Source organism: Nipponia nippon, unplaced genomic scaffold, assembly GCF_047370975.1.
Source record: "Nipponia nippon isolate SJK-2023a ecotype South Korea unplaced genomic scaffold, ASM4737097v1 scaffold_9, whole genome shotgun sequence".
Lineage (NCBI taxonomy): Eukaryota > Metazoa > Chordata > Aves > Pelecaniformes > Threskiornithidae > Nipponia > Nipponia nippon.
The window spans coordinates 29,593,833-29,621,489 of record NW_028262413.1 but is presented as its reverse complement, the minus strand read 5'-3'; the positions used below and the strand labels follow the sequence as shown (position 1 = coordinate 29,621,489).

At 36.9% G+C, this 27,657-nt stretch overlaps 1 protein-coding gene across 14 annotated transcripts in view; it reads right to left on the bottom strand.

Annotated features, from left to right (window-relative positions):
* The window catches only part of HERC1 (HECT and RLD domain containing E3 ubiquitin protein ligase family member 1), a 109,329-nt gene that overhangs the window by 38,889 nt on the left and 42,783 nt on the right, over positions 1–27,657 (bottom strand). For 8 of the 14 annotated variants that reach the window (XR_015701448.1, XM_087744463.1, XM_087744464.1 and 5 more), the window contains 17 exons: positions 26,141–26,312; positions 23,782–24,088; positions 22,300–22,423; positions 21,972–22,023; positions 14,046–14,317; positions 13,504–13,719; positions 13,298–13,418; positions 12,098–12,335; positions 10,061–10,254; positions 7,671–7,826; positions 7,325–7,431; positions 6,972–7,082; positions 6,712–6,888; positions 5,486–5,725; positions 5,194–5,277; positions 3,587–4,107; positions 682–1,457 (listed from right to left, as the gene is read on the bottom strand). Coding sequence is in view for 13 of the 14 variants with exons in the window: in XM_087744463.1 (XP_087600589.1) it covers positions 682–1,457; positions 3,587–4,107; positions 5,194–5,277; positions 5,486–5,725; positions 6,712–6,888; positions 6,972–7,082; positions 7,325–7,431; positions 7,671–7,826; positions 10,061–10,254; positions 12,098–12,335; positions 13,298–13,418; positions 13,504–13,719; positions 14,046–14,317; positions 21,972–22,023; positions 22,300–22,423; positions 23,782–24,088; positions 26,141–26,312 (3,868 nt within the window). In the remaining variant the exon portion in view is untranslated. The remainder of the gene's footprint in view (positions 1–681; positions 1,458–3,586; positions 4,108–5,193; positions 5,278–5,485; positions 5,726–6,711; positions 6,889–6,971; positions 7,083–7,324; positions 7,432–7,670; positions 7,827–10,060; positions 10,255–12,097; positions 12,336–13,297; positions 13,419–13,503; positions 13,720–14,045; positions 14,318–21,971; positions 22,024–22,299; positions 22,424–23,781; positions 24,089–26,140; positions 26,313–27,657) is intronic. The other 6 variants (XM_087744465.1, XM_087744469.1, XM_087744474.1 and 3 more) reach the window with 4 other exon arrangements.

The window sequence follows — 27,657 nt, the reverse complement described above, 5'->3', positions numbered from 1 at the left end:
TTAAGACTGTAAAGAACCGGATAGCGAGTAATTAGCTTTAAGATTTTAGATTTTTTTTCTTTGTTTAAACTGATTTAAATGGTTTCCCTGAAGATGCAGACTGTAATACCCCTATTTTTAAGAAGAACAGGAATGATATAATTTTCTCTTCAGCTTCTGTTAGTGCAGTGCCAAATATCTCAGAGAAAAAAAAAAAAAACAAAAAACCCCACAACTGATTTAGAGATTTTCACAAGACAGAAACACGGGTTATTTAAACCCTGAACATACACATGCTCAACATCATCTGTTAACATGACTGCATACAATCACATTTAACAACAGTGAACTTTATGATATTTACGTCACATACAAATCCTTCTGACAAGTGTGTACAGAACTGCTCATTTTTAGACAGTATTAAAGACAAATTAGAAACTCTTATATTCTGATATGCATTTACTGATATGCATTCACATTTTATTAAAATAAGGAATTGGGGAAAAGGCAAAAAAGTCGGTATTATATCTACAAAACAGTAAAACATCTTTGTAAAATTTCTCTGTCCAATTAAGATTCCTCCGAAGTATAACCACTACAAAATTACAAGATTATGTTATTTGTATTATCATTGTTACTATAAACTTTAATAGAAATTAAAAAATAATTTAGCACTATACTTCCATAATTTTGAAAATGTACCTTGTTTAAGTCTGCCACCAAACTGATCCTCCAGCAGCCCATGAACCACTAATTTGTAGATCATGGCTTGCGCTCGTTCCAAATCTGCCAGTCCTAGAGCTCTTTTAATCGGTGAACGCATGACTGCCCGTTTCACCATGTGTCGCATCAGGAACTGCAAGGCAGCACGCATTTCAACATCTTCATGAACAACTGGAGAACTAGCACAATCAGAGTTGTGACCATTTTCTGCCAGGACTTTTGGTATTAACAGTAGTTCAGCATATTTACTACAACTAAGAAGAACACTAAGTGACTTCATAGCACCAAGATAAAGATAAGAGAGCTGTACTGCTCTGATTTCTGACTGCACTATATCATGATTTCTTGGAGTATGTTCATGATTCTTTTTTCTTCCTTCAGCAGTTTGGTGTTGGGATTCCATACCTAGTGTTGATGGTTCTAAAGAAAAGGAAGCAATTTCATTTTCCAACTTAGAGCTTGTAGTGCTATGTCCTTTGTTATCATCAGCACTTTGTCCTAATCGTGTATCTGATCCAACATCACCCTCCATTTTCTGGTCCATTTCCCCTTTATCTTCAGATTCATGTCTGTGTTTTTTCTCATGTCTCTTGGTGCTTTGCTTTCCCATATCTTCATGAATACCAGTCAGATAGGTAAGGTCCAGCAACACAGTAGCTGTCAGCCCACGAAATCTTGCAACATCAAAAGGCAGTGGTTCACAGGGCTCCAGATTATACAATGGAGTATCACTAGGCGACCAAAAAGTTGGGAAGCTTTAATAAAGATCAGAATGACACAGGAAAAAGCAAGTGAGGGAGAGACAGGAGGAAAGTACAGGAAATAATGTAGGCAAAGTAAGATGTAAAATATATTTCATAAAATAAACAAACCAATTCTAAAAATTAAATGTAAACAGGGGAAAATGAGGTTATGATCAGAAAACAGGGAGATATGATATCAGAGCAAAGGCAACAAAGCATGCACAGGTTTTCAACAAGCATTAAAACCCAGAAGCATCATAGAAGCTATCAATTCTGTGCTGACAGAGGTTTCTGCTGTATTTCTTAGAAATAATGTAACAGACTTCTATGAAAAACTACCGTAGGCCATATTTTATCATCATATCTGAGCTGAATTTGTGAATAGGTATAAAAGCTTAGAAAGAAAACACTCCTAAACTTTTTTCACATTAAGGAAAAGCTTTGATTGACCTCACATTCCTGTTCAAGTATTCATCACAAGGAGCACACTACTAATAGCTTATGATAATTCTGTCTCTGGTTATGTCAGGACAGATTACCTAGAGAAGACAGTGAGTTTTAAAAAAACAGGTCAGAAAACCCAACAGACACATATATGTCTGTCTATCTGTCCATCTATATGCAGTGATAATTTTTTGTAATATTTAGGACTGTTACACTTGACTAATTTTCAGTCCAAGCAGGACAAAAATTCACCAGCCTGTATTTCCATACATCTTGTATTTTCCACACATCCAGCAGATAAAGGACTTTTAAATCTTCCTTTTATTATCCCAAAATGTTTTCCCATCTCACAATGTAAACTTCTACCTAAAAATGAAAGCAAGCTTTAGCCTGGTTTAAATTAAGAAGGTACATTCTTAATTTAATCTTGGTAATTCAATGCATTACCAAGAGCTTGCCTATGTTCAAGCACTGTACCACTTCGCTCAAATATTTCAAATTATTTTAAGGGCACACTTACTTTAAGACTACACTGTCACATGGGCATACTTGAATAATTTATATCTAGAACTAAATTTGACAATCAATTGTACTTCAGCATATTTAGTTAAAGTGACAACAGCCTTTGCATAAAGACAAAATAGGCGTAATGTTGCAACACTTTTAAGAGGTCAACTGACCACAGTTAGTACACAGTGCAATTGTAACTGGTGGCAAAAAAAATAATTACTGCTCAATTTCTCCAGAAGATTACGGTTCAACTATAGCCAGAAGGAGTTTAAGAAATTTAGTGAATCAAATCTTTTCCACACAAAAACAGTCAATTCCTACGAGAGCACCAGAGAGCCCAGAGAAGCCATTAGCTTCATTTCAGAGTTTCCTTCCAAGTGCCTTCCCTTTGCAGGCGCATCTGCAAGGTAGGTGGAAAAAGGAGTATCCCCTTCCAGCCTCCTCCCTATTCTCACCATCATCTGCAGAACAACTCCAGAGTGTTAACATCTAAGACAGGGGCATTCCTTTAGCTCTCTAAAACAGGTCGAAGAATGAACAAACACTACTTCAAGGCAGCATTGATTTGAATATCATCATCCAACCCACCATTAAGAAGAGAGAATCCTCCCATCTCCTGACCTCCTTAACCACTCCTCAAGCCCCACAGAGCAATTTCCAGTCCCCTAAGGAGGGAATGACAATAGAGCAAAAACACCTATTCTCGACTCTAATAAACCAAACCAGATCTCTCTTCAGAACCAGGTTCACCATTTACAGCAGAAGTCTACACTAACCTCCAGTAAAAATCTGTGTTCTTTACAGACATAACCAAGTAGCTGTAGCAAATTAAGACAGCAATAATGTTTTAGTTAGCCAATATGTACCAATTCTAAAACAAGCAATGCTCACGTCAAATAATGGCAAGCTGGTCACATCCCAACTCTGAAAGCTAGAGGCCAAATCTAAGTAGTGTAATGACGCTCATCAATTCGAAACTATCAAATTTATTTTTTATATACAAGGCGTTTTATTACTAGATAGCATAAAAATTTAACTCATAATATTTGTTTGTTTTAAAAAGCCCAATTTTGAAGTCTAGGCTTAAAATAATCAATCAGCATGACTCTAATGCAAAACGTATGTTACTTCTGAAGATTTCCAAGCACAAATCACTAGATTTTGAAAAGTATAGGAAAGGAACATACCTGATAGTAATTTCTGCTTCATCCCATTGGACCTTTGCAGATGTACTGCCTTCCTTCACTACTCCAAGCAAGGTGGCATGACGTCCAGTTTGCTTGTGTACACATCGACCTCCAACTCTGAGACCAGCATCAACTCCACCAATTACTGCTAGAACAGGCCACACTTCCACACAGAGCATCTTCAACTGCAGTTCTGAAAGGTCAGCCAGACCATGCCTACTATGTTTGCTTTTCTCCTCCTCCTTATTTTCTTTCTCCTCTCTCACCTCATTCTCTTCTCGACTTTGAATTGAGCGACTTTTCTTCAGCTTTTGGCCTGCTTCCTTAAGACATGTTTTGATTTTATTCAGTCTTTCCATCATTTTTTTATTGATGCAGTGTGTCCAACGGTCTGTGCGATGAAGGATGCGAATAAGTTGGATGGTGGCTTCTGCCAGCACTGCAGCAACAGGACTACAGATGGGGTCACCAGGTAGCAAATCTCTTGGTGTACCACGCATCTGCATATCACAGATTTTCACCTAAGTGTTTAAAGAGAACAGTTTAAAAGTTATCTTCTCAACATACCTGAAGAAGGTAATTTTATAAATACAGGAATCTCCTGCTTAATAGAAAAAATTACTAGCATTGTCTTTTTTTGCTTGGGCTCCCTAGGAAATCCACCTTAACACTGATCAAAAACTGCATCCCTTCAAACTCAAGGATGCTGAAATTACAACAGTTCATGTTTTCTCACATAAGACTATCTGGATTTCCTAATACTACACTCTCCCTGGCTTCTGGGGAATGTAATTTTGTGTGTAGAACATAAGTCTGTAAATCAATTCTAAATAATAAAATACATTTTAAATTTACAATAGATTGCACAATGTAGGAATTTATGAAAAGTCTAGCTAGTGTGCAAGTAATGTAGTGCTATGTATGTCATAAATCAAAATGAATAACCGGTGACATTCTCAGCACTTGTTAGTGACCACCACCACCACCCCCCCCAAAAAAACCCAACATCCATAACACTGACACAGAGGAGAACACAAGGGAAAGGATAAAGTTATGATCTATTGTTGAGGGTTAACCAGGGTAAGGCAGCTAAGCCCCACACAGCCACTCGACCACTCCCCCCAGCAGGATGGGGAAGAGAATCAGAAGGGCAAAAGTGAGAAGAGACAAAGAAAATTTCATAAATAAAAGAGAGAGAAAAAAACAAAACAAAGAAAAACAAGTGATGTAAAATGCAATCACTCACCACCAGCTGACCAATGCCTAGACAGTCCCTGAGCAACAAAAAACCCTGGCAAACTTCACTGCAGTTTTATTGCTGCATGATGTTATACCATATGGAATATCCCTGTGGTCACTTTAAGTGAGCTGACCGGCTGCACTTCCTCTTGCCTACCCACAACACACTTGCTGGGAGGGACAGAGTGAGAAACCAAGAAAGCCTTGATGCTCTGTAAACACTGTTCATCAACAGCTAAAACACTGTGCATTATCAACATTGTTTTGGTCATAAATCCAAAACATAGCACCATACGGGCTGTTACGAATAATACTGACTTTGTCCCAGCCAAAACCAGTACACCTATGCAGATGAACATTTAAGTTACCTTTTCTCCTGGATTACTGCTATAGAACATAACACAAGGGTATAACTCTGCTGCATCCACATCTTCAAAAGCTAGTTTTGGCTCCTAGTTAAAAAACAAAACAAAAAACCCCAAACTTAGAACACCTTAACAAGCAAAAATATGAAATGTGACAAAGTTATACCTGTATTACAATCCCTGTAAATACTGAAACTGTCACGTGTCTTAACTGCCATGCTTAGCTTTATATATAATCTATCCATGCCAAATCACTGTTGCAAAAAACACCAAAAAAGCAATTAATGTTAAATACCTCTCCATTTTTACCAAAGGAAATAGTTCTTGCTTCCATATCTAATACGCATGTGATGAAATCTCCTTGGGTAAAGCTGGACAGAGTCAAAGTTTGTTCTCCATTGTGATAAAGGTTACCACTATAGGCTCTATATAGCCACATATCTGAGGTAGTGCGATGGTTAAAATCATGTACTGGCCAGCGAGAAACTCCTACGCACGTGCCTTCATTGCCTCGATTCTCCTTCACAATGTAGAACTAGCAGGCAAAACAAAACAAAAAACAACAGGGGAAAAAAGAATATATATTTTAACACAATAAAGCAATGAAAATTTACCTTACACATATTTATGCATACTTTTACCTGTTTTGCTCAGAAGCTTTTAATAAATAAAAAATGACAAGCTAATAAGCTAAAATCATGCTCTACCTCTAAAATGACATCTTGGTGTATAAGGTCAGTCATTAACAAGTCATTTAAACTTGATCTACTAGTAATTAAAAGAACTGTATGCAAACACATGAAGAAGTTGGGTTTTTTCCTAGACTCAAAATGTACACAACCAGAAGTTGGGTTACAAGTGCTAAAAATAATATTACAGAAATAAATAAGCTTTACTCCTCATGTTTACAGTGAGTGATTTACACAGTTTCAAGTAAAAAAAGAAGTTAAAGTGTTATGCTTAAAGATGGTACTAACAAGGACTACAACTGTGTACCTATCTATATTCCTAAAAAAAAAAAAAAAAAAAAAAAATCTCTCCAGATGATGCATTAAAAGCTGGTCTCGTCAGACAGGCTGATATGTCTTTTTGCAAGAAAACAAATGTTTTGTGAAGTGTTTTTCTAAAGAAAAAATTCAAAATCTACGTAGTTCAGCAGGTAACTTTTGCAAGAAAATGCACATTTGTCCTGACTATGGATCTTAGGGACAAGTACCATCACCTCGACAAATATGCAAGACATATTCACAGTCTCCAATCTGTGTACTGAAATATCCAAATGGCAGTGCTCAAAAGCGGCCACAAACTCTTCACTTTGGATTGAAAAATCACAGAATCATTTAGGTTGGAAAAGACCCTTAAGATCATTGAGTCCAACCGTAAACCTAACGCTGCCAAAATGTCATTTACTCAAGAATGTTGTCATAAGGGAAAAAACATAGGTAGCTGTTCTTTATAAATCATAGTACATTTCCAAAACAAAATAAGAGAAGTTAAGAAAGACACTTTTATGCAACCTACCTTCCACTGGTAACACCCAGAAGTAACTCCCGTGGATGCTAAACCATATCCTTTACCTCCACTCCCATGAGTTAGAATCTGCCCATTCTCCACTATGCAGCATTGAGCTTTCTCAGGGTCAAAGGACACTTCCTGTATGGGAAGATTCTCATCTTCATCTTCAGACTCTCCTTGCTTCTATCAGAAATAGGACAAAATATTTGTGGTAAATGTAACTCAGCTAAGCATCCAGTCAAAAGAGAAAGTAAAAGCATCATTACCTGTAGCTTCATTTCTTGTTCTTTCTCCTTTATTTGAATTGCATGTTTAGCCTGAGCTATTGGAGTCTCCCACATGCAGTCAGACAGAAGTGAGAATAATCGTTCAACAACCTGGCGTATTAGAATATAATTCAGATCATTTTAAACCCAAGATGAGGACAACAAATAATATTATACTGTTTTACTTTGCTTTGTAGGTATAAGTGTCAAAATATTTAGTGCTCTTAGATAAGCAAATATCTACACTGAGCCTCACCTGATTTGGATTCTGAAAAAAACCTATGAAACATTTAAAAGTTTAATGAGACTTTTTGAAGAAACAAGTGTAAAAGCTTATAACAAAATATGAAGACCTGAGCCATTTGATCATCTTCAACGCCAGATTCACAAGCAGGTAATACAGCTTCTAGTACATGAAGTGCAAGAAGTCTAGTCCTCAAATTGCCAACCAAGGGAACTCCTAAAGATGGAACAATATGTTAATAACCTGAAAGTGACTTCTGCATCAGGCACGCACCTATGATGCCAGCTGCATGGCTGCATGCCACCAGTGCACAATTTTCCAAAGTGTAACTTGTGTACACCTACTGAAGTTAGTTTTAGTTGTTCACTATGTAACACGTTCTAACAGGACCTATTTTTAGGAACTGCACTACAGAAATGCAAGTAACCGTTGAGTACATTTTGAAAAGGTCATACCTGAGCAACACTTCTGAGAAGCAATGTTAAGAAGTACTTCTGTCCACTTTGGAGATGCCATTTTTGACTGAATTGCTTTTGAAGACACAACTCTACGTAGGAAAACAAGAAAGTCTCCCAAATGCAATTCTGCTGCATGTTGCTTTCGGAGGGCAGCTAGGAAGTTAAATTAAAAATTACAACTTTACTTCTACAGTATCTGCAAATAACAATTTTTAAAGTCAAGGTCAAAGTAGAAAAAAAAAATTAAGGCAGACATTCACAGCTGCCTTTTGGATGTTTCCATTTTTGAGAGTAGTGAGTCCAGAACAGAATACAGCCAGTTGATATTGCTAGGTTACACTATGCGGACTAGCATGCATTCGGAAAAACACAGGTACTCACCACATAGTGTGTTATGAACCACGGGTACTTTGGTATGCTAAGATTTATAAAGAACTGTACAGGAAATTACTGTATATATCTTATCAAAAGCGTGGCTATAGAACCACACTTCACTATTTGCAAGCTCTATATGTTTAATATAAAACACAGCCAAGCAACTTGGAGATAGAAGTAACCATTTGAAGTCTATCAGACTTGAACGGAAGATGACAGAAAATATTAGCAGTCCTTGTTACTGGCAACAAACTGTTCCGTAAGTAAAGATACAATGATTAGTTATTACATGATGGCTGGCTGTTAACCTTGGCTGGCTGATAGGTGCCCACCAAGCTGCTCTCTCACTTCTGCTCCTCAGCAACATGGGGGGAGAAAATAAGAGGAAAAACTCATGGGTCAAGATAAGGGCAGTGAGATCACTCACCGGTTACCATCATGGGCAAAACTGATGCAGCTTGGGGAAGATTAATTTAATTTATTGCCAATGAAAAAGAGAGTAGGATAGTGAGAAACAAAGACAAAATTAAAACACCTTCAACCCCCCGACTCCTTCTTCCCAAGCTCGACTTCACTCCTAACTCTTCTACCGCCCCACCCCTGAGGGGAGCAGGGGGATTGGCAATGTGAGAGGGTTGTGATCACTTCGTAACACTTCATCTCTACTGCTCCTGGCTCCATAATGGGTCCCTTCCCATGGGCTGCAGTTCTTCAAGAACTGCTCCAATGTGGATCCTTTTCCACAGGATACAGTCCTTCAGGAACAGACTGCTCCAGCGTGGTCCCCCACAAGCCAGCTTCTGCCAGAATTGTGCTCCATGGTCTTCTCCACCGGCTGCAAGGGAATCCCTGCTCCACCACCTGAAGCACCTCCTCTTCGTCCCCTTCCTTCTTCACTGACCCTGGTGTCTGCAAAGTTGTTTCTCTCACGTTTTTCCCACTCCTCTCTCACACAGCTGCTGTACAGTGTTTATTACCCTTTCTTAAATATGTTACCACAGAGGCACAACCAGCACCGCTGACTGGCTCAGCTTTGGGCAGTGGTGGGTCTGTTTTGGACCTGGCTGGAACTGGTTTTGTCTGACATGGGGGTAAGCTCCTGATTTCTTCTCACGGAAGCCACCTCCTCCCACTACCAAAACCTTGCCACGTAAATCCAATACACATGATTATTTATAAATGTCCCTGTAATATCAAATGTAATCATTGGTTTCTAAGTATGTTTTTTTTAATGGGGATTTTTAATGCAAAACACTATACTTCCTCACACCCCTGGTTCATATCCCAAGGCAGTTTTAACAAGAAAATGTTTGTGGAAAGAGAAGACCTTATATCCTAATTTCTAATTAATTATCTTATTAATTCATCAGCCATTGCATTATTTATAAGCGAAGACAATCATAAGCACAACCAAAACCATATGTACACCTAAAACCAAGCTACAATTAAAAATTTCTTCAAACACACAATCTTCGCAGAAATTCAAAATGCTCATTAAGGTACTGCAAACTATGTGAAGATATTAATATTTCAGAAAATATTTTGTAGCAGATTTTTTAATATGACAGGGTAGGGTCAACCTCTTCCCATCCACTCAGACTGCAAAACTGCATAATACAAAGCAAATGCAACAATTCCCTGAATGAAGCTGTATTTATTTGCAGTTTGAAACTTACATAATTAAATTCCTACAACCGCATTTCTGAAAAACACTACTACCAATAACTCATTTTTCAAGGAAAACAATATTCTCTTCCTAATTCCAAACCAGATGGACTAATTCTTATTCTCAACCTGCTCCTCCCTTTGAATTGATTTATCTATCAAGTCTACATAAAGCTGGACAGAACACAAAATTATTCAATGCCTTTATTTAATCTAATTTACAGGGTTAAGAATGACCCAACAATAATCAATACAGTAGAGTGGGCGAGGGCCTCAGCATTCAGTGGTTTCTTTTATTATGTTTTCGGTATTTCAAAATTGTAACAGAAATGATGCAAGATAATTACCTCTGAAGTCTCTCTTCTCATTATCCCCATTTGAATCTGCCTTTTTTGATTCTACTTCATCTTCTTCACCTTCCCCTTCTCCAAAGGAAGCCATAAGCATCACACCAGCTTGTGATAACAAGTTCTTCAGCTGACTGCATAATAAATCCAGCAAAGACTGGACCACCTTTGGGCTCAGTTTGTCAGCATAGGTTCTATACACACACACAAAAAAGTAAATACAAGAGTATTTGAGAGCTGATCCAAGGAACAGTAACATAAAGACACAACTATAAACTCAACGCAAGTGACAACTGGGCCTAACAGCACTAATTCTAATTCATTCTATTGCAGCAGGTTACTCTTCCTCATGCTCCACCGTATGCTTGGCAGATTATTCTTATTTGAACCCTATTTTTAAGACACTTTAAAACTGTCCAATCTTTGGAATCAAAGGATACTTTTCCAGTGCTTCCTAGGGGAAAAAGAACAACTTAGTTAATTAAACATAATCCCACTGCAAATCCAAAGACGGGGTGTTGGTTTTTTGGGTTGGTTTGGTTTCTTTTTTGGTGTGGGCTTATTGGGTTTTTTTTTACATAACGGATTTGGCAGGTAAGTGCAATGTGTTGTATGAACACTGAAATGAAAATGCATGTCCTGAATATTAAATAATACTCTTGTTGTAAATAGAAAATACTCTCTCCACTGCTTTTTATTTTACTGAATTAAACTAAATATTTAAGTGTTGATAGGATTTTGGATGCTGTTCCCTGGTCTAGCCAAGGCCAGTATTCCTCAGAAAATTACTTTATATTCTGAAAAAAAAGCACAGTGCACTGCACTGAAGAACTCCTACCACATTATTGGTATCGCTTGTACACAAATGACTTGTTAGTCCAAGCTAACAGGCTAACAAGAACCTTATGAAGTTTTGTTGGTCTAACAAGAACCTTATGAAGTTTAACAAGGACAAGTGTAAGGTCTTGCACCTGGGAAAACATAATCCAGGAGTGCAGCTCAGACTGGGATCCACCTGGCTACAGAGCAGCTCCATGGAGAGGGACCTGGGGGTCCTGGTGGACAGGAAGCTCAACATGAGTGAACTGTGGGCTGCTGCGGCCAAGAAGGCCAATAGGATGCTGGGTTGCATCAAAAAGGGCATCACCAGCAGAGATAAAGAAGTCATTATCCCACTCTATTCAGTGCTTGTCAGGCCACACCTGGAATACTGTGTACAGTTCTGGTCCCCATTATGCAAAAAAGAGGTGGACAGGCTGGAGGGGGTCCAGAGAAGGGCCACCAAGATGATCAAGGGTCTGGGAAGCCTGCCGTATGAGGATAGGCTAAGAGACCTGGGCTTGTTCAGCCTTGAGAAAAGGAGGCTTAAAGGTGATCCCATCACCATGTACCAGTACTTAAAAGGGGAGCTACAAAGAAGATGGAGACTCCCTTTTTACAAGGAGTCCCATGGTGAGGACAAGGGGTAACGGGTACAAGTTACTCCCAGGGAGATTCTGATTGGACATGAGAGGGAAATTTTTCACAATGAGAACAGTCAGTCGTTGGAATAATCTCCCCAGGGAAGTGGTTGACTCCGCTATGCTGAACACGTTTAAGACTCAGCTGGACGTGGTGCTGGGCCATCTCATCTAGACTGTGCTAGAAAGGTTGGACCAGATGATCCTTGAGGTCCCTTCCAACCTGGTATTCTAGGATTCTATGACTTTTACACAACAACAGAAGGCCTCCTCATATCAGCTGAACAGACCTAGATACAAAGCCAAACTAGAAAAACAGTGAATACTAGAATGCAATGTTTACAGACCATAAAGTTCTAACTATCCTGGTCCAAACTCCTCACTTACAATTTAAAAATATTTATCAGTCCTATGTGCATCTTTCTTATGAATAATGTGACTACTCTTTTTTCCCCCCGCTTCTGAACAACATTTATTGTCCTAAAGAAAGCTCACACAAAAGAAAAGTTATTTTTATAGAGTGCTGAAAAGCTTAATGATTAAGTTTTCTGAAAGCAAGGGAGCATTCCATACTTACCCTGTGGTGATAGCGAGGATCTGAAGTAGTCTTGTACTGGCTACTTTCAAAGCTGTGCTGAGCTGAGAAATACCAGTTTTGGGCAGCAACTGCAGTGGTTGTCCTAACATGGTGTCTGTGCCACACAACTGTGATAGCACATTCAGCAGACCAGTGGAAATGGCCAAGGAGACATCAACAGGCTGATAGTGTACACTTAGAGCAAAGACTGTTACCAACAGAAGACGCTGTTGTGCTTCTGAGATGAAAATAAAGTTTTTAATTAATAAGCTGTTTAGAGTAAGAGTACTAAGAAGAACAGCAGATTATTTTTAAATAAAATTTAATGAATTGAATTATCAAGTAAAGAGTTAGCCTTCTTTGTCAGATACTTTGAGGTAGTCTTTCTGATGTACCATCGTAGCCCCCTCAATGCAACCTCTATGTCAAGGTTGTCCAAGGAAGAATATCATGTAGATCTAGTTTGTGATGTAGATGTTCTGAGGCTAAATCTCAAACCAGAACCTTCTCCCTAGGGTAAGGATAACTGGGAGAAATACTTAATTATCTACCTGTACTTCAAGTTGATTCGCAAAAAATGTCTTTCGATTCCATTTTAATTGTAAGTGAAACAACAAAAGAATTCAGGTAAGAATGCCTGTCAGGCTCTACCAACAAACTAAATTATATCTCTCTTCTGTACTGAAGCTCTCAGTCAGTGCATGTACAAAGGCATAAAGAGGTGCAGAGTTCCAGCTGTCCCTTAAGGATGGAAGCACATAGCAATATCTGGGTATAGAAGGCCAGGAGAGAGGGCTGCCAAAACAGGCAAGATGCCCTGTTCTTAGGTTTTGGGTTTACAGAAAGTTCACCTGAATGAAAGAAAAAAAGATTGGAGACTTTTCATCTCTTCAGAAAACTGATTATCCCTGAAAAACCTAAAAATCACTTTGAGGAGCCAAAGACATGGGTGACTGTGGAAGATTGTGGTATGTGGAATAGAAAGGCTGACAATACTTAAAAGTCTTAAAATAAAAAGGGCTAACACTTGATGAAAATTAAAAGGGAAAAAGGTTAAAAAGCTTCCCTCTCTTAGGAAAAGAAGTCAGAAAGATACTTCAGTGAGTTCTGGTCACTAATACCAAAATCCACTTTGTTAAACATATAAGCTGTTGCACTGTATATTAGAGGACATATTTTGCAAATCTGGTTTTCACTTACCTATGTGATGCTTATTAGCTTGCAGAGCTCTTTCTAATGTAGCAGATAATTGCTGGTAAATTTTGTGCACAGCCACTTGGATTTCAATTTGAATACTTCTCTTAGCTGCTCTGATACCATCCTGGGTCAAACAAATAAATGTTATAAGGACTGATACATTTTTATCACCCAGTTATTGCAACAGCAGAAATTACTGAAGTACATACCTGGTAGTGATGTAATCTTACACTCTCTCCTTTGGCTCCTGCATGTCCTACAGTGCCCAAACCAAAGCAGCCAGCAAGAAATTGTAGTCTAACAGAAGTAAGCAATGAAGACGACTGAAATCCTGGTATTTGACGACTTCCCATTAATGGCACACTGCCTTTTTCCTCCATCCCTGATAAAAGCACTAAAATCTGATGAAGTGCTTCCAGACGAAGCTAAAAATAAAGGCAGGCAAAAGACAGTACTAAGAAAGTAGCAAGTATCCTTAGAAACTAGAATTAGATCATCTTCAACTGTAAGTGAGAACGAATGAGGTAGCTGTTTTCTCATTAACACCTGTTTTTTTTTTAAAAAAAGGGAATTCTTTACATTTCGTTTTAGAGTTTATTTACATAAAAAGTTCCCAGTTCCAGTTAAGATATTTTAACAGAAAAGAGAGGAAAAACGTCCTTAATAGACAGAATTTGGACAATGTTTTTAAAAAATCCATAAAATGAGCATAACATATGAAGAACAAGAAAGGTGTTAAAGTGAAACTTGCCTCAGCCCTCAGCTGCTGCTGCTCCATTGCAATTATTGACGCTTGCGGACTGGTGGACATACTTTCCTCTGGTTCCTTAAATCCTGGCGAGTTTCCCACATCTCCACTTACAAAGCTGACAACATTTTCGATCAAAGTATGTACTCCAAGGGATCTTGAGAGATCAAAATCAGACTCAACAAATGAGTAGGACGAAGTGTATAACCAATCTCTGCTGTGTTTTAGTCGAGCCCATGAGTCACTTAAAGGTTCCACTTGACTGTGTATTGCTCCTAAAGATATACATAATGAAGTATCATCAATTCCAATTCACCAGGTAACACATTTTGACAGTAGGTAAAGACTGCTGCTATTCATACAGGTGGAAAATGGATATTCATGTTAATTACACCATGCATTAAGCAACTTAGAGCAAAACACTTGATTTAAATTTACAGCAATTTCCCTAAAGGAAAGGCTGTATTTCTTTTAATCATGTTAAGCAGTATTGCAACACGCTGCCAAGTGAGAAAACAAAAAGATAGAAGCCACTCAAACTGCTCAGCTTTAAGCTAGAACACTGAATAAAAATGCTTTGCAGCTAAATGACAAAACAGTAAAGAAAAGATCTGCTACAACAGAAATTGTGCACCTTGAATATTTATTTTAAGGTCTAAGCATAAAACAAGAGTGTATTTTGGTTTTAATCAAGCCATTGTATGTTTTATCATTTTGAAAAAGCACAATGTTATTTTGGGTGAAATATTTACAGAATTCATGATTGCAGAAGGGAACAGAAAATTTTTATTTCAGACTAACAGAGAGCATTTACTTTGTTATGATTCAAGATAAATAGATACATGTATATTAAATACTATCTACAGCATGTATTAGATCTGCGTCTTCATCATTTGGCAATTTCACAAGTCTATTTTCAAGTATTTCCTATTACATTGGCATGTCATTACACTACCTGAAGCTTTACCATCAGTAATAACTGTACTTCTTCAAATGAGCATCAGTCATCAATCTGCAGCACTACAACTTATCACCATATATTTGATCTCATTTCCAAAAGTTTTGCTAGAACTCACACAAAGGAGTGCAATCTCACTGAAGTCATACCTTCATCAGCAGTTAACTGATAGGCATCAGTTAAATATACATATCAACACCGAAGTTGGTATTTTATTGTTTTTATAAATGCTGTTAGCTGACTTGGAGCTACGCAAGGTATTACAAAAAGGCAGACCCTGTACAGAAGAACTTCCCATCTACATAGATACGTAATGTCTGGAGACCTATGTGGAAACCTAATGTGTGTTTAAATTCACTTTGAAATTCTAGTTTCAATTATCTTAAATAATCTACATAGAATTTTTATATATTATCTCTTGTGCACTATGAGCTACAGATACAATTTGGAGAATCACAACCCATTCACAGTACTCGTACAAATCTACATTAACACTTCAGTTTTTAAAATCTGTCTGCAGGGTATCGGCCTCATACATTATTAAACACAGCCATTTTCTGGAAAAAGTCACACAAATTCATAGAAATTCATCTGTTGAAAGAATTCTTTCATCAGTGAGGCTGAGTTCCAATGGTAACAGCTGGATGCTAGTTTCAGGACCTCCTTTAAACACTGCCTACCTGCAGCAGCTCTGTAAACAGCTGTTCATAGGAACAAAGAAATACACATCAGATTTGGAACTTATGTCAACTCTCCTAGCAACCATTCTGCACCATTCTTTTCCCGAGATAAAGGCAAAATGCTATTTTTCTGTCAACCAATCTGCACCTGCAGGTCACAATTTATACCTTCACACAACTTACAAATTCAAAATACTGTGAAATTTTGCTTTTGCTTTGTAAATTAGGTAGTTAAACTCCACTTAGTGGCCAAAAAATTTAATTATCAGGGCTATGAATTATGAAAACCTGTTCACATTCCATTTCCTTTTTGGTAAATAGCGTTCGTGTACATTTGCATGGTATTCCTTACACTTGCTACTAAACAGATTGCAATGGCTTCAGAAAGAACCATCACAGTACTTAGGTCTTATTAGGTATTTGACAAAAATATATGCACACAAATTTATTTTGGATAATGCAAAGATTAAGTTTAAACACTACTTTTCAAAGTGTAGTCCAATTTCCCAATTTCTGCTGGTGTATGTAACACAGCAATATTACCTAGTTTACAGAGAACAATCTATTTTGTCATGTTTACTATGAAAGAATTTAAATTCTGATACTCAATTACAATTTAGACCTGGTGACAATATTTAAAACAAAAGTAAAGACAGATACCACTTTACCCTAATTTTAATTAATTCTTATAATACTTGTTTTAAAGCTCTCTATTAAAAATTAAGTTATATGCTGAAGCAGCAGGTGAGAAACATAGGATAAATAGGACAGAGTAGAATAAAAGGGTGTTAAAATACTCAGTTTCATGTAAGAAGGAGTTTCCTAGCATATGCATGGCGAACAGAGCCCAAGGGAGAAGATAAACGAAGCCTCAGATTTCCTACAGGAAGCATAGCTAAACCATTACCAAGTCCACAAAATGTTGTCTACATAGCAACAACTATTTCAAAAGCCTCCTTAAGCCCTGCAGTCTTTCAATAGCAGGAGAGCTTAAAGCATCCCAAAGTGACATCAGCTTACTGTCCTCTACCTGTCCTACACTACGCTATGCCACTATGAAGCACAGCACAGAATCAAAGGATTTGTAAAGAAACAAAAAGCCATTCCAGTGTCTTAAATCACAAGCTTTAGGAGACCTTTCAAGGATTAACAGAACATCAGAATAAAATTTAGTTTTGATAGTCAACAAATCTTATAAGAAAAAAAACCCACTATATATTAATAAAAACCTAAACCATTTCATATTTGAAAAAAGATGAGATCTTAGCTAATTGTTTTAGTATTAAATGCAAGAATGTTTAAATGTAACAGCAATTTAAAATTGTTTCAAATTAGGAGAAAAGTCCAACAATTATGAGATACAGATTAAATGAAAACAAGAGAAGTTATAACTAAAGGTATAGAGTGTAAAAACAAAGATGTCAGAAGTGAAAGTAGTATACTTCAGAATTAGGGCACACAAATCTAAAACAAAGTAATTTTTTTTTTCCTTGAAGATGTTAAATATCAATAGAAGAATCAAAAGTATGATTGTATATTAGAGCTTAGCTTGATTCTGTGTAATATTAATTACACAGAATTGATTGCAGCTTAGCACTTCCATAAGCCTCTACAATCACATGAATAGAGTTGCACATAAGAATAAACTTTAAGCTTACAGTAAAAAAAAAAAAAAAAAAAAAGTTTATTGTCCTTAAAAGCCAGCTTGTAATAATGAGTTTTCTAAATGAATGTGGCACAGCTGCAATACACGCTTCATAAAACATGAAATATGTAGGGAAGCTATAGAGACAAAAAAAATAAACATGCCATCAGTTACTTGCTTGAAGCTCTTCTTTTTTCTGGGGCTCAACTGGCCAAAAAGGAGTAAATACACTACACCACACAAGAATCAGAAGACAAAAGCAGACATTTGAAACAGAAGGTAACATATTCATACAATCTCTTCCTCATACTATTCTGACTTAGACTTAAGTCATCAGTCTCATCTCAATCCATACAACAATATATCAAGCAGCAAAGTTTGGGGAAAAGAATATTTACGCTTGTTTTGAATTAGTATAGCCTAGGTAACAGACATTCTAAATTTTCCACCTTCTTTTCAGGGAAAGAAAAATATATCCCCTTTAACACAGTTATACGCATACATCAAGCCGTGTTTACGTCCCTTACTTAAACATGATCTTTCCCTTTCAAAATGCAGAACTCATATTATTACAGGTACACAAAATTATTTCAATTTAATTTGGATTTCATTTAACTTGCCTTTTTTTTCAGAGTTTCCCAATTGTATTAGTAAAGTACTACAGAACACACAAGCACACTGAAATTCACTGAATTAAGATTCATATGAAGTAGAAAACGCAGGACTGGAGGACTCTCATTTATCTGTCTGTAACTATGATTATGATTGTATTGATAAATACACATTCTTTACTGTTAAGTATCTAATGCAGTGTACAGTATCCCACGGGTACTGTATAAGATAGGTACAACATTTTGAGGCATACTCTTGGGATGTGCTAAATTGAAAAAGATTAATCTAAGCAACAAAAAAATCCCAATGGGCTTAGACATGAGGGCAAAAAAATAATGTGCTCATCACCCCTTATGGCAAAAGTATTGAAAAAGACTTTTTCTGCAGGAATGGAAGGAGAATTCAGAAATAACTAAATAATAGCAAGGAACAAGATACTCAAAGGATCTGAAGTAGGAATACCACAGTCATATTTCTGAACAGATATATAAATGAAGAAGGCAATTAAAGATAGGACTGAGTGGCTAAGAGGTTAATTGAATAAAAAGAGAATGCTTTCCTTCCATAGCCATCTGCAAGACCAGAGGAACAATTGATAGTATTAGCAGCTTTTCTACTGCTAGTTTTCTATATTGCGATTTATGAATAGGAACAGCTTTCATACCACAAAAATCAGACTATAATCAACAGTGAGATTCAATTATTAAGGAAATGTGATCTGAATTTTGAATAACGAGTTGCTGCATTCAATAAACAGAAGTTCTAAAATGAGCCAACTCACTCCAAAGGGAATTACTCTCTTGCCTGTTACAAAAGAACCACTCACTGATACCCTATACACACTACATCATTTTGACAACTTTGCAAGGATCAAATACTCTGCATATAGTTGAGGATAAATTAACCCTACAAAACCTCAGCTGGAAACATCATGTGTGGCCATGGTTCTGTGATAAGTAGCGTGGTTAAATTCTAGTAAATGTGTTAAGAAGAGATGGGAGGAACCTCATGCCCATATATTAAGGAATTCTTTTTAGTGAAAATTCCCTTTTAAGTCTCCAAAATAGCACAGCCTACAGGAAAAAACCAATGGTGATAGAAGGAAATTTCTTCAGGAAAAACCCTTGCTTTCCAATTAGCTCTGCTTGTCAACTTCCTTCACACAGTTTATGGAGACACACTTAAACAACAAATATTTTCAAGGGACTGCTGCAAACTGCAGTAAGATATTCTAAAAACCACATGTAAAAGGAAACATGATTGAATTTTTTGAATAATAAATTTCAACTGAAAGAAATGATAAGTGGTTCCTGTGGTTCTTCTGTACGACCCACTTGTTCTTTTCCACTTAACACTGCCAACTCTACATTCAATCCAACAAAAATTTGAAAAGTTCATCTGTAAGTCCCTTAAAGCAACAATGGTTACTGCTGTTTTGTAGAAATAGAGACAAGAAAAACCAGGAAGCTTTACTTCATGTTAATTGCAATTTGAGAAGTGTTTCCCATGTATGCTTCTGTTGTAATGCACGACTATCCTCTGCACTCAAAATAGAGATCTTCTCTAGCATTTATATGGCATACATGTTTCCTTCCTCTCCTTCTTGTTTAGAGGGACATAAAATCTTCCACTCAAGAGCAGATCATATACGGGAGTCCTAGGAGCACAAGGTACAAACATGAATATGGAAAGAACATCTCAAAGAAAACCCTGACAAATAAAAATATGCTGCTTGTTTCTCACTAAAATGTCTAATGGTTGCTTCAGGGGAATCTGACTTCAGTGGCACTTAAAAATCCCACTGGAGAACATCTTGAGGAACAATGCTGTAGTCTTCCACAGGTCATCTCTTCTACAGCAGTTTACTTGCCATAAACAGGAAACCAGGCTTTCTCTAATGCTTCAATTCTTAACAAATGTAGCAAATTCAAATGCAGATAGCTCATTCTGATGGAACTCCTTAATCTTTTTTGCCAGCAACTCAAGATGGAGCAAGCATAATGCAAATATGCTGTAAGAATTTAGATTTCTCCTATTCTTCAAGCTGAGGTAACAGTGAGCATAAATGTCCCCTTTATTAGTCACGGCCCATCACAAGAATAAAGATGAAACTGAAGGGGTTTTACCAGTCAAAACACCCTTGATAGGCACTGCAGTATCTCTAGCACTTCAGTGTGCTGGCTGTGTTACAAGGGGTGGACAATTCAAAATGGCTGCAGGTTACATCTTCACCAAGCACTGGGGCATGCTTCAGTTCTAGAAGATAACTAGGATTCACAAAACCAGACATTTCGTAAGAAATGAAAGACCTTAAATAGCACCAAGCTGAACAGCTCATCCATTTGGTCACACAGACCTTTGTAGATCTTTTCCTGACCTTGATATCAGGAATGTTTCCCTGTAAATGCACCCTGCATTCACTGGCTAAGTCTGGTATTGGGTATCAACCAAAATGGTCATAAATATCATCCAGTACAAGCAGATAATTTTTCATTCTTGTATGTTAACTTCCAGTTGCCAAAACCAGAAAAAAAAAATCTCCAAGTACCATGGGACAGCAAAGTAAGTCCTCCAGTACCAGAAAACAGGTATCAGTACATGCTGTCAGTGTTCAGTTTGCAAATGAGCTATTTGAGCTTCTTTAGGTTCTGGATAGATCAACTGCATTTACACCCGTTTCTCCTCAGTGTTGCACACCTGGTGCAGAATTTTCTTCTGTAATAAAAAGCTTCTGGTTGGTTGATAAAGTCTATTCTTGCATTATTCCTTATTTCCTGGAGCCCATGACCAAAACAACCTCATCAATCTAATCAACAGTTCAAGAATCATAAAGATATACTGTATCTCAGATCTAACCCAAGATGATTTCCTGGATTACTTTTAGGATATAGAGGAAAGCAAGTGCAGAGTTCTGTGTCAGATTAATGGCAAAGCTAAAAATGGTGGCTTCAAAGAATACACTGCAGATCAGAGCGCTGACAGAGGCTATCAGATCTTCTAACAGTGAGAATGACAACATACATCCTGCTGTCACAGTATGAACAGCTCTAGTAAATTTCTTTATTGCTCAGCGGTTCAGTTGGTTATCCATGTACAAGGAATTCCTTTCCACATTATTTACAAATTGAAGTGTAATGAGTGTTGCCACTGATAGTTTGCTTTACAATTCCAAAAGCCTTTAAAAAGCAAGCAACCTCTCAGTACCAGAGTACGTAATGATGAAGGCTATTAAACTAGAACTCTTACGTTACCTAACAGTATTAAGGCTTCTGTAATTAAAGTGTATCATAACCCAAGCTAATTCCTGTTAGCCTCTTCCCAAGATTTTTACAGATACAACAGACATAAGTTGTGATTTTTAGCAGAGACTCTGCATCATCCAGAATGGTGGGACTTCCTGGTCTCTGTGTAAACAAACATTCTGTGCTCCCTCCACTACCTTCTATGAAGAAGCTCATTAAGAGTCCTCAGAATGAAGCAGCAACAAAAAGCAGTACAAAAGCTAAAAATCTGATTTATATTGGAGTAATAGAAGAAGCGGTTGCTTGGTTCTGTCGGTGTGCTGGTGTTGAGAGGATGCAAAAATTGAAGCGGTATTTTCTGGATACAAGTTCTCCATGTTCAAGCACATTTTATGGTAAAAGTTCATTGTTAGCACAAGAACAGAGTGTTCCACTTGATACTGAAATTCTCTGCCAATTTTTTCTTCCTGAAGTCATGCGAGTGAAAACAGAATGAAAGTTCCTAATTCACTTGACCTCACATAAATCCTTGCTTTCTTCAAAAGAGCATTGCAATTCTAGAAACTAGAATAAATAGTTATAACCTGGGAAATACCATAACCAAGCCACAAAGCAACAGAACTTAGCACAACAAACAGTAGGTAATAATTATTTTAAATGTTATTTTTAAATACTCAGTTTTAACATCCTGATTGCCACTATGTACCGTATTTAATTGCAAACACATTTTAACTTAGGAAATACCAACATATTTATCAGGTCAATATTCACTAGGTAAACAATAAAACTTACCCCTCTTTCTGTGTGATGATGCCAAATCCAAATCAACATTTCGTCTTCCACTCTAGATTAAAAGATTAATAAAAGCCTTATTTCTTTAGGTGAACATATGTAGTGCCTAATATTTGAGTATTTAAAATGCATCCCTCACCCATAAAAGTAAGAAAACTAACAGCTATAATAATTTCAATTGGTTTTTTACCACCATTACTTTCTCTTAACAATGGTGATTATTAGAAGAGATCTCTATACTGAAATACAGTACTAAACAAATGTTTAAGATGTACTTCCCACCTAACTATTTTGACAATCTCTAAATACATAATGCTAGTTTACTTACCAGTGAGTAACCTTCCTCGTCTGATTCTGGTTGAGATAAATCAGATTCACTTCTTGACTTAATCAGTCTGTAGTTTGAGCTTGCATGGATTGAGCGACTTTCTGCAGTAAGACTTTCACTCCTGCTTCAGGTGCACACACACACGCACACACAGAGAGAGAAAGAAAATATTGATATTAGGCAAAAGTAAGATTTGATAGTCAAATTTAGCAGGTACCACAGTTTTATTTGGGAGCAGACTATCACAGAAACATCACAAGACCACACCAAAGAGGAAAAAAGTGGTCTGATGGCTTCAATTATTATGCTTATGAAGGGTATTAGTAAACTTTGTTACTTCTGAACACCCTTATTGGTCAACTGAACAAATGGCAACCTCAAATGACTGATCATTCAAGTGCCTTGGTAAGTATTACATACAGTATACAGAAACACTTCTGAGCTGAGAAGACAAGAAAACAGAGACAGAGTAAGTGGGTGAAAAAGCACTGAACTTTTTAAAAACCCACCCATAAAATGCATCCTAAAGTTGATATGCTGGAGATGAAAGCCACTTTGACAACGACAGAGGCAGCCACCCATGCTTTAGGGACTAGATATCCAAAAAGAGGCAAAAAGAATAAAAGGGTACTGAATACATATAATCTCTTTCTGAACTCCCTGTCAATATCTTAATTTAAAATATCAGAGCAGAGTTTCTGTACACTAGAAGCTTAAGCAGACTCAGGAGTTCACTAGTAGCACCAGCTACACAATTCTTGTGTTATATTCTAATACACACACAAAGATCTCTGGAATAAAAGTTTAAATGGGTCAAGTTTAGAATAAAACTGTGTTACCAAGAATATCTCAGGTTATGAAAATTAAAATACATCATGTAGAACTTATACTATTTAAATTATATACTTCTCCAATTCAGTGAGCTGTTTGGCTTTATTTTGTTATTCTCCTATGCCTAACAACAGTGTCTTACACATGCCGGTATGTTAGGAATATTTGTAAAAATCAATCACAAATGACACTTTTTTTCATAATAGGCTTTGAAACTCTTACTTTTAAACATATCCTACAAATTTTTTTTGGACACTACCATATAGGACATTGGTAAAGTTCAAGAAAATACAAACATGTTAATAAAAAATCCAAACATGTAAATATATCTTAGGAAAAATGAAGAATTTTTCCAATTACTTCAGACTATGTACACCTGATGATGTGGACTTTATTACTATTTATCACTAAACCCAACTTTGAAAAGTAAATATGTCCCACACAGAATAAAACTCTTATTAAGGTTTAGTTAATGTGGACAAAGAAAATTGAGAAAAATCACTATTCTCAACAAAAACATAACATTGCTCTAGGCAAAAATCTTCATTTTAAAAAAATTCTAAGAATCCTCAGAGGAAAACTGAGGTTATTGAATCAATTATAAAGGAAGCAGAGAAGAGTTAACTATTCTAAGCAGTCAGCAAACCCCACCTTGTCATGAGTCCAATCCCTTCAGGAGCAGTAGAGGGAGGTTGCTGTAACTGTCCATCCTCCCTTCGTTTCTGGAACTCCTCAATAACAGGGCTTACTCCTAAGATCAACAAGGCACATCTGTGGATCACAGAGTTGCATGCAGCAGTATACACATCTTGACCTTCTGTCAGATCAGTGCTGATTCTTCGTTCCTGCTGAGACTGAGGAGGTGGATCATCAAGTCTAGTCCCTGTCCCAGTGTTCATCCTATCTCGATCCCGACTGCGAGCTACTTCACGGGCTGATAGGAAACATTGAAATATTTCTGTAACATGCAACACAAAAAGAAGGTCTTAACTTCTAGACAAAGCTACATAGAATGAAATATGCATCTACATCTTGGGCCAAAAACTGCCCCACTACAAAGAACAACAAATATTTTTCCAACAGTCAAAGAATACATTAGCAATACAAAGCTATAAAAGAAGTCATGCAAACGGGTTAAACAAAGCATTTACACAACGTTAAGTTTAAAATTCAGAAGACAATGCAATTCGACAGAACTCTAAACAGTCTTCTTTCAGTGTCTTACTGTAACCTAACTCCTGTTTGCATAGCACCAAAGAAAAAGAGATTATTTCCTGTTTGCCTTTTAGCAGACATATATAAAGTAATGCTTCTGTAAATCTCTACTGCAGACACCAGCATATCTGTAATTCAATACTGAAACAGTTTCAGGCTTTTATTAGCTTTGGTCAGTACAATGAAGATCCTATCAAAATTCTTAGCCTTCACTTTGCTTAATTCTGCTGTTGTCTTAGGTGCCAGATTCTTCTGAAGAAGCTGTGTGAGAGACCACATCATCTCTGTCCAAGGACCTAAAGCTCTCTTGACTTAATCACTTTAATTTTAAAGATTCGGTTCCCCTTTGGAAAGGCAAAGGTAAAACCCAAACACCTCCTTCATTGATATTAAATAGTTAGCAGCAGCAAGGCATCAAGGACACAAACTGAACTCTGCATGTCAGGATCAGCTTCCCTTAGGATCTCCAGTAAAAGAGTCATCATCTTCCTACTTATTTGTGCATGCAGCACTACTGTCTGTCTCGATATTTCTGGATACGTTTCCTTTATGGTACCCAGAAACCCTGTCCAGGTAGAATCCGAGAACACTGAGCATTTGCCCAGGATAACTGCATATCAAGCAGCAAAAGCACATTGCATCTATTGAACAGGTAACACGTGTACACCTTCTAGAACCATAAATCATCTCATGAATCTGTACTTCACTCCATAGTACACTTTCAGGAAAGCCCACTGCATTGTGGATGTAATGACACATCGTATAGAAACTAAAGGTGTAACATACATTTTGGTCTATAAGATCCCAAACAGGAATACAGGAGTCCTAACGGGAAATATAAACACTGTCAGCAAAATAGGCAATGACAGCAGAGGCTGGAAAAAGATAAACATCTAACAGTATCTGAAAGAACAATATTTGGAAAAGAAAAAAACATTATATATCTATGGAAAATATTTCAAGTCAGCCAATTTTATTTTTTACGCTACATACATTCTACGGTAATTTTTGAAGGCTAACATGATTTCTGTCTTTGAAAACACTAGGGTAACGATAGAAAAAACAACTGAGCGTGACTGTATGTTGCTTCAAAAAGTTGGAAAAACTAAGGATTACCTACCCCATTGAGCCTGATTACAAGCCCAAGTCAGCATAACAACAGTCTGCAAAGCTCACCTTTTTCAAGCTATCTTCTGAAGAATTAAACAAGTTTTTTAGAAACCCCATGAGAAAGTACTGCAAAAAGTGTTACAAATACCAAACTCTGACTAAAGCCTCCACATTTTTAATAGATTCAAGAAGAGATATTCAAAGATACAAGTGAATTCTAACTCAGTCAGCCCACTGTTATCAACAGCAGTTTTGTTTCCAAACTTCAGAATAACATTACCCTTCAAAGCTTATTACATACAATAGCACAAACACAGCAAAAATTCTATATATAAATAGTGATGAAAACTCAGAGGTCTATTGAATAGAAGTTTAGAGAAAACAGTATAAAACCTATTAGTCTTATAGACAGTGCATATAAGAAGCGTTGGTATATGTCAGATGCCCTGAGAACTGCCCATAAAGGCAGTCCACTTGCCCAATATTCACATGCCCTGGTTATCAAAAGACTTTTCTGATCCAATAAAAGCACTACATAATTCTATAAAAAATAAACTTCTTACAATGTTTATGCAGACAAATCTTTCATAATCTTTTAAATAATGTCTCTGTTTTACCTTGCAGAAAAAAATATATTGTGCTTCCAAAGCACATTACATTATTGACACACATAACTAGTACTTACTACCAGCTGTCATAACTTCATGTTCTCTTTCCTCCTCTTCATCCTCTTGTTCTGGGTGTCCTTCTTCTCTGTCGCGTTCTGCCTGCTCCTCCATTTCTGCTTCTTCATCAATTGTACGAGTAAAAGAATGTTCTTGAGTATCAACATCAGCAGATTCTTGGTTATCTAACATCTTGATTAAAAAAATATAGAGAGAGTGAAATTAATTCTCACCAAAATGAAAGATGAACATAAAAGGACATAGGTATTTAATAAGCTTTTTTCCTGTCAAAAAGATACTTTTGATATTGTGTGAAATAAACAACAGGCAGCTGTTTACATTCAAGGCTTTAAATACATAAGTCAGAAAATTTAGTTTTCCTTTAATAACTGTTACTCAGATTATTTGCAGAAAAATGTCTCCTTGTAATGCTTGCTTAGACTCTATTGTCAAACTTTGACACTTCAGCATCAAAGCCTTTAACAACCACACGCCGTTGTCTCATAAAATTTTCTCCCTTTAAAAAGGACATGAATATGATAAAACTTACTTCGATGGAAACGATGATGTTACTTAAAGCGATACTCAATATGTTCCCATTTTTAGTCTTAACAGTCCTGAATTTGCAGTTCTTTTCCTCCCTTTTATTTCAATGAAATTAAACAGATGCACTCCCCAAGACCAAAGATTAGCATTATGAGGTGCACAAGAAGAACAGTAGTCTTACAACTTGAATTTAAAACATCTTTTTGATTGAGTGGATGTATTTGGGTTGATGCTTTCCTTCAATTTGAGGATGTAAGTGCTGACCAGCAAAATACCTACTACCTAACAGACAATTTTCCAGTGCAGGAAACAGCTTTAGACAATCTGAAGAAGGCAAAGCTTTAAATATAAAACATACAGTTATATTAGAGGTTTTAGAATACTTTAGAAAGTAATTAATCCTACAAATCTTGGGACATACATGTCCCACCAGCATCATTCATCTGCCCTCTCCTGGCAGTTTTCCTTTTAAAAAAAAAAAAAAAAAAAAGTCTTGGTAGCAGCAGATCATGGTTACCATTTTTCTGGTGCCTTTTATTCGCTCTCGTCACTCTATCATTAAGCCTGTGTATACTTTGCAAATGCAAACCAACTATTTTTTCCCCAATAGTATTAAATCTGAGATCTCCCTGAAGCAACAAATCTACTGCATACACTTAGATTCGCTGTATTGCATCTGCACAGTAAGCTCAAGGATTTCTGGGAGTAATGGAACTTATTGCACACACGCAGTACACAGCACCTGATGGTGAGTATGCACAACAGCTATAACATGAACATGAAGCAACAGATTAATTACGTGTTTAGAAAATGACCACCCCATGTATCCTTGATAAGCCAGAGAACCACCAAGCTTAATGCATGCATACTGTCCTGCGTACACACGCTCCACCCAATGCTTTCAGAAGTGTTGAATCTCTTGCAGATACGTTAGACCATGAGAAAGGAAGGGGCAAAGACACATATCCCCTTAATATTAATTAAAAGGAGG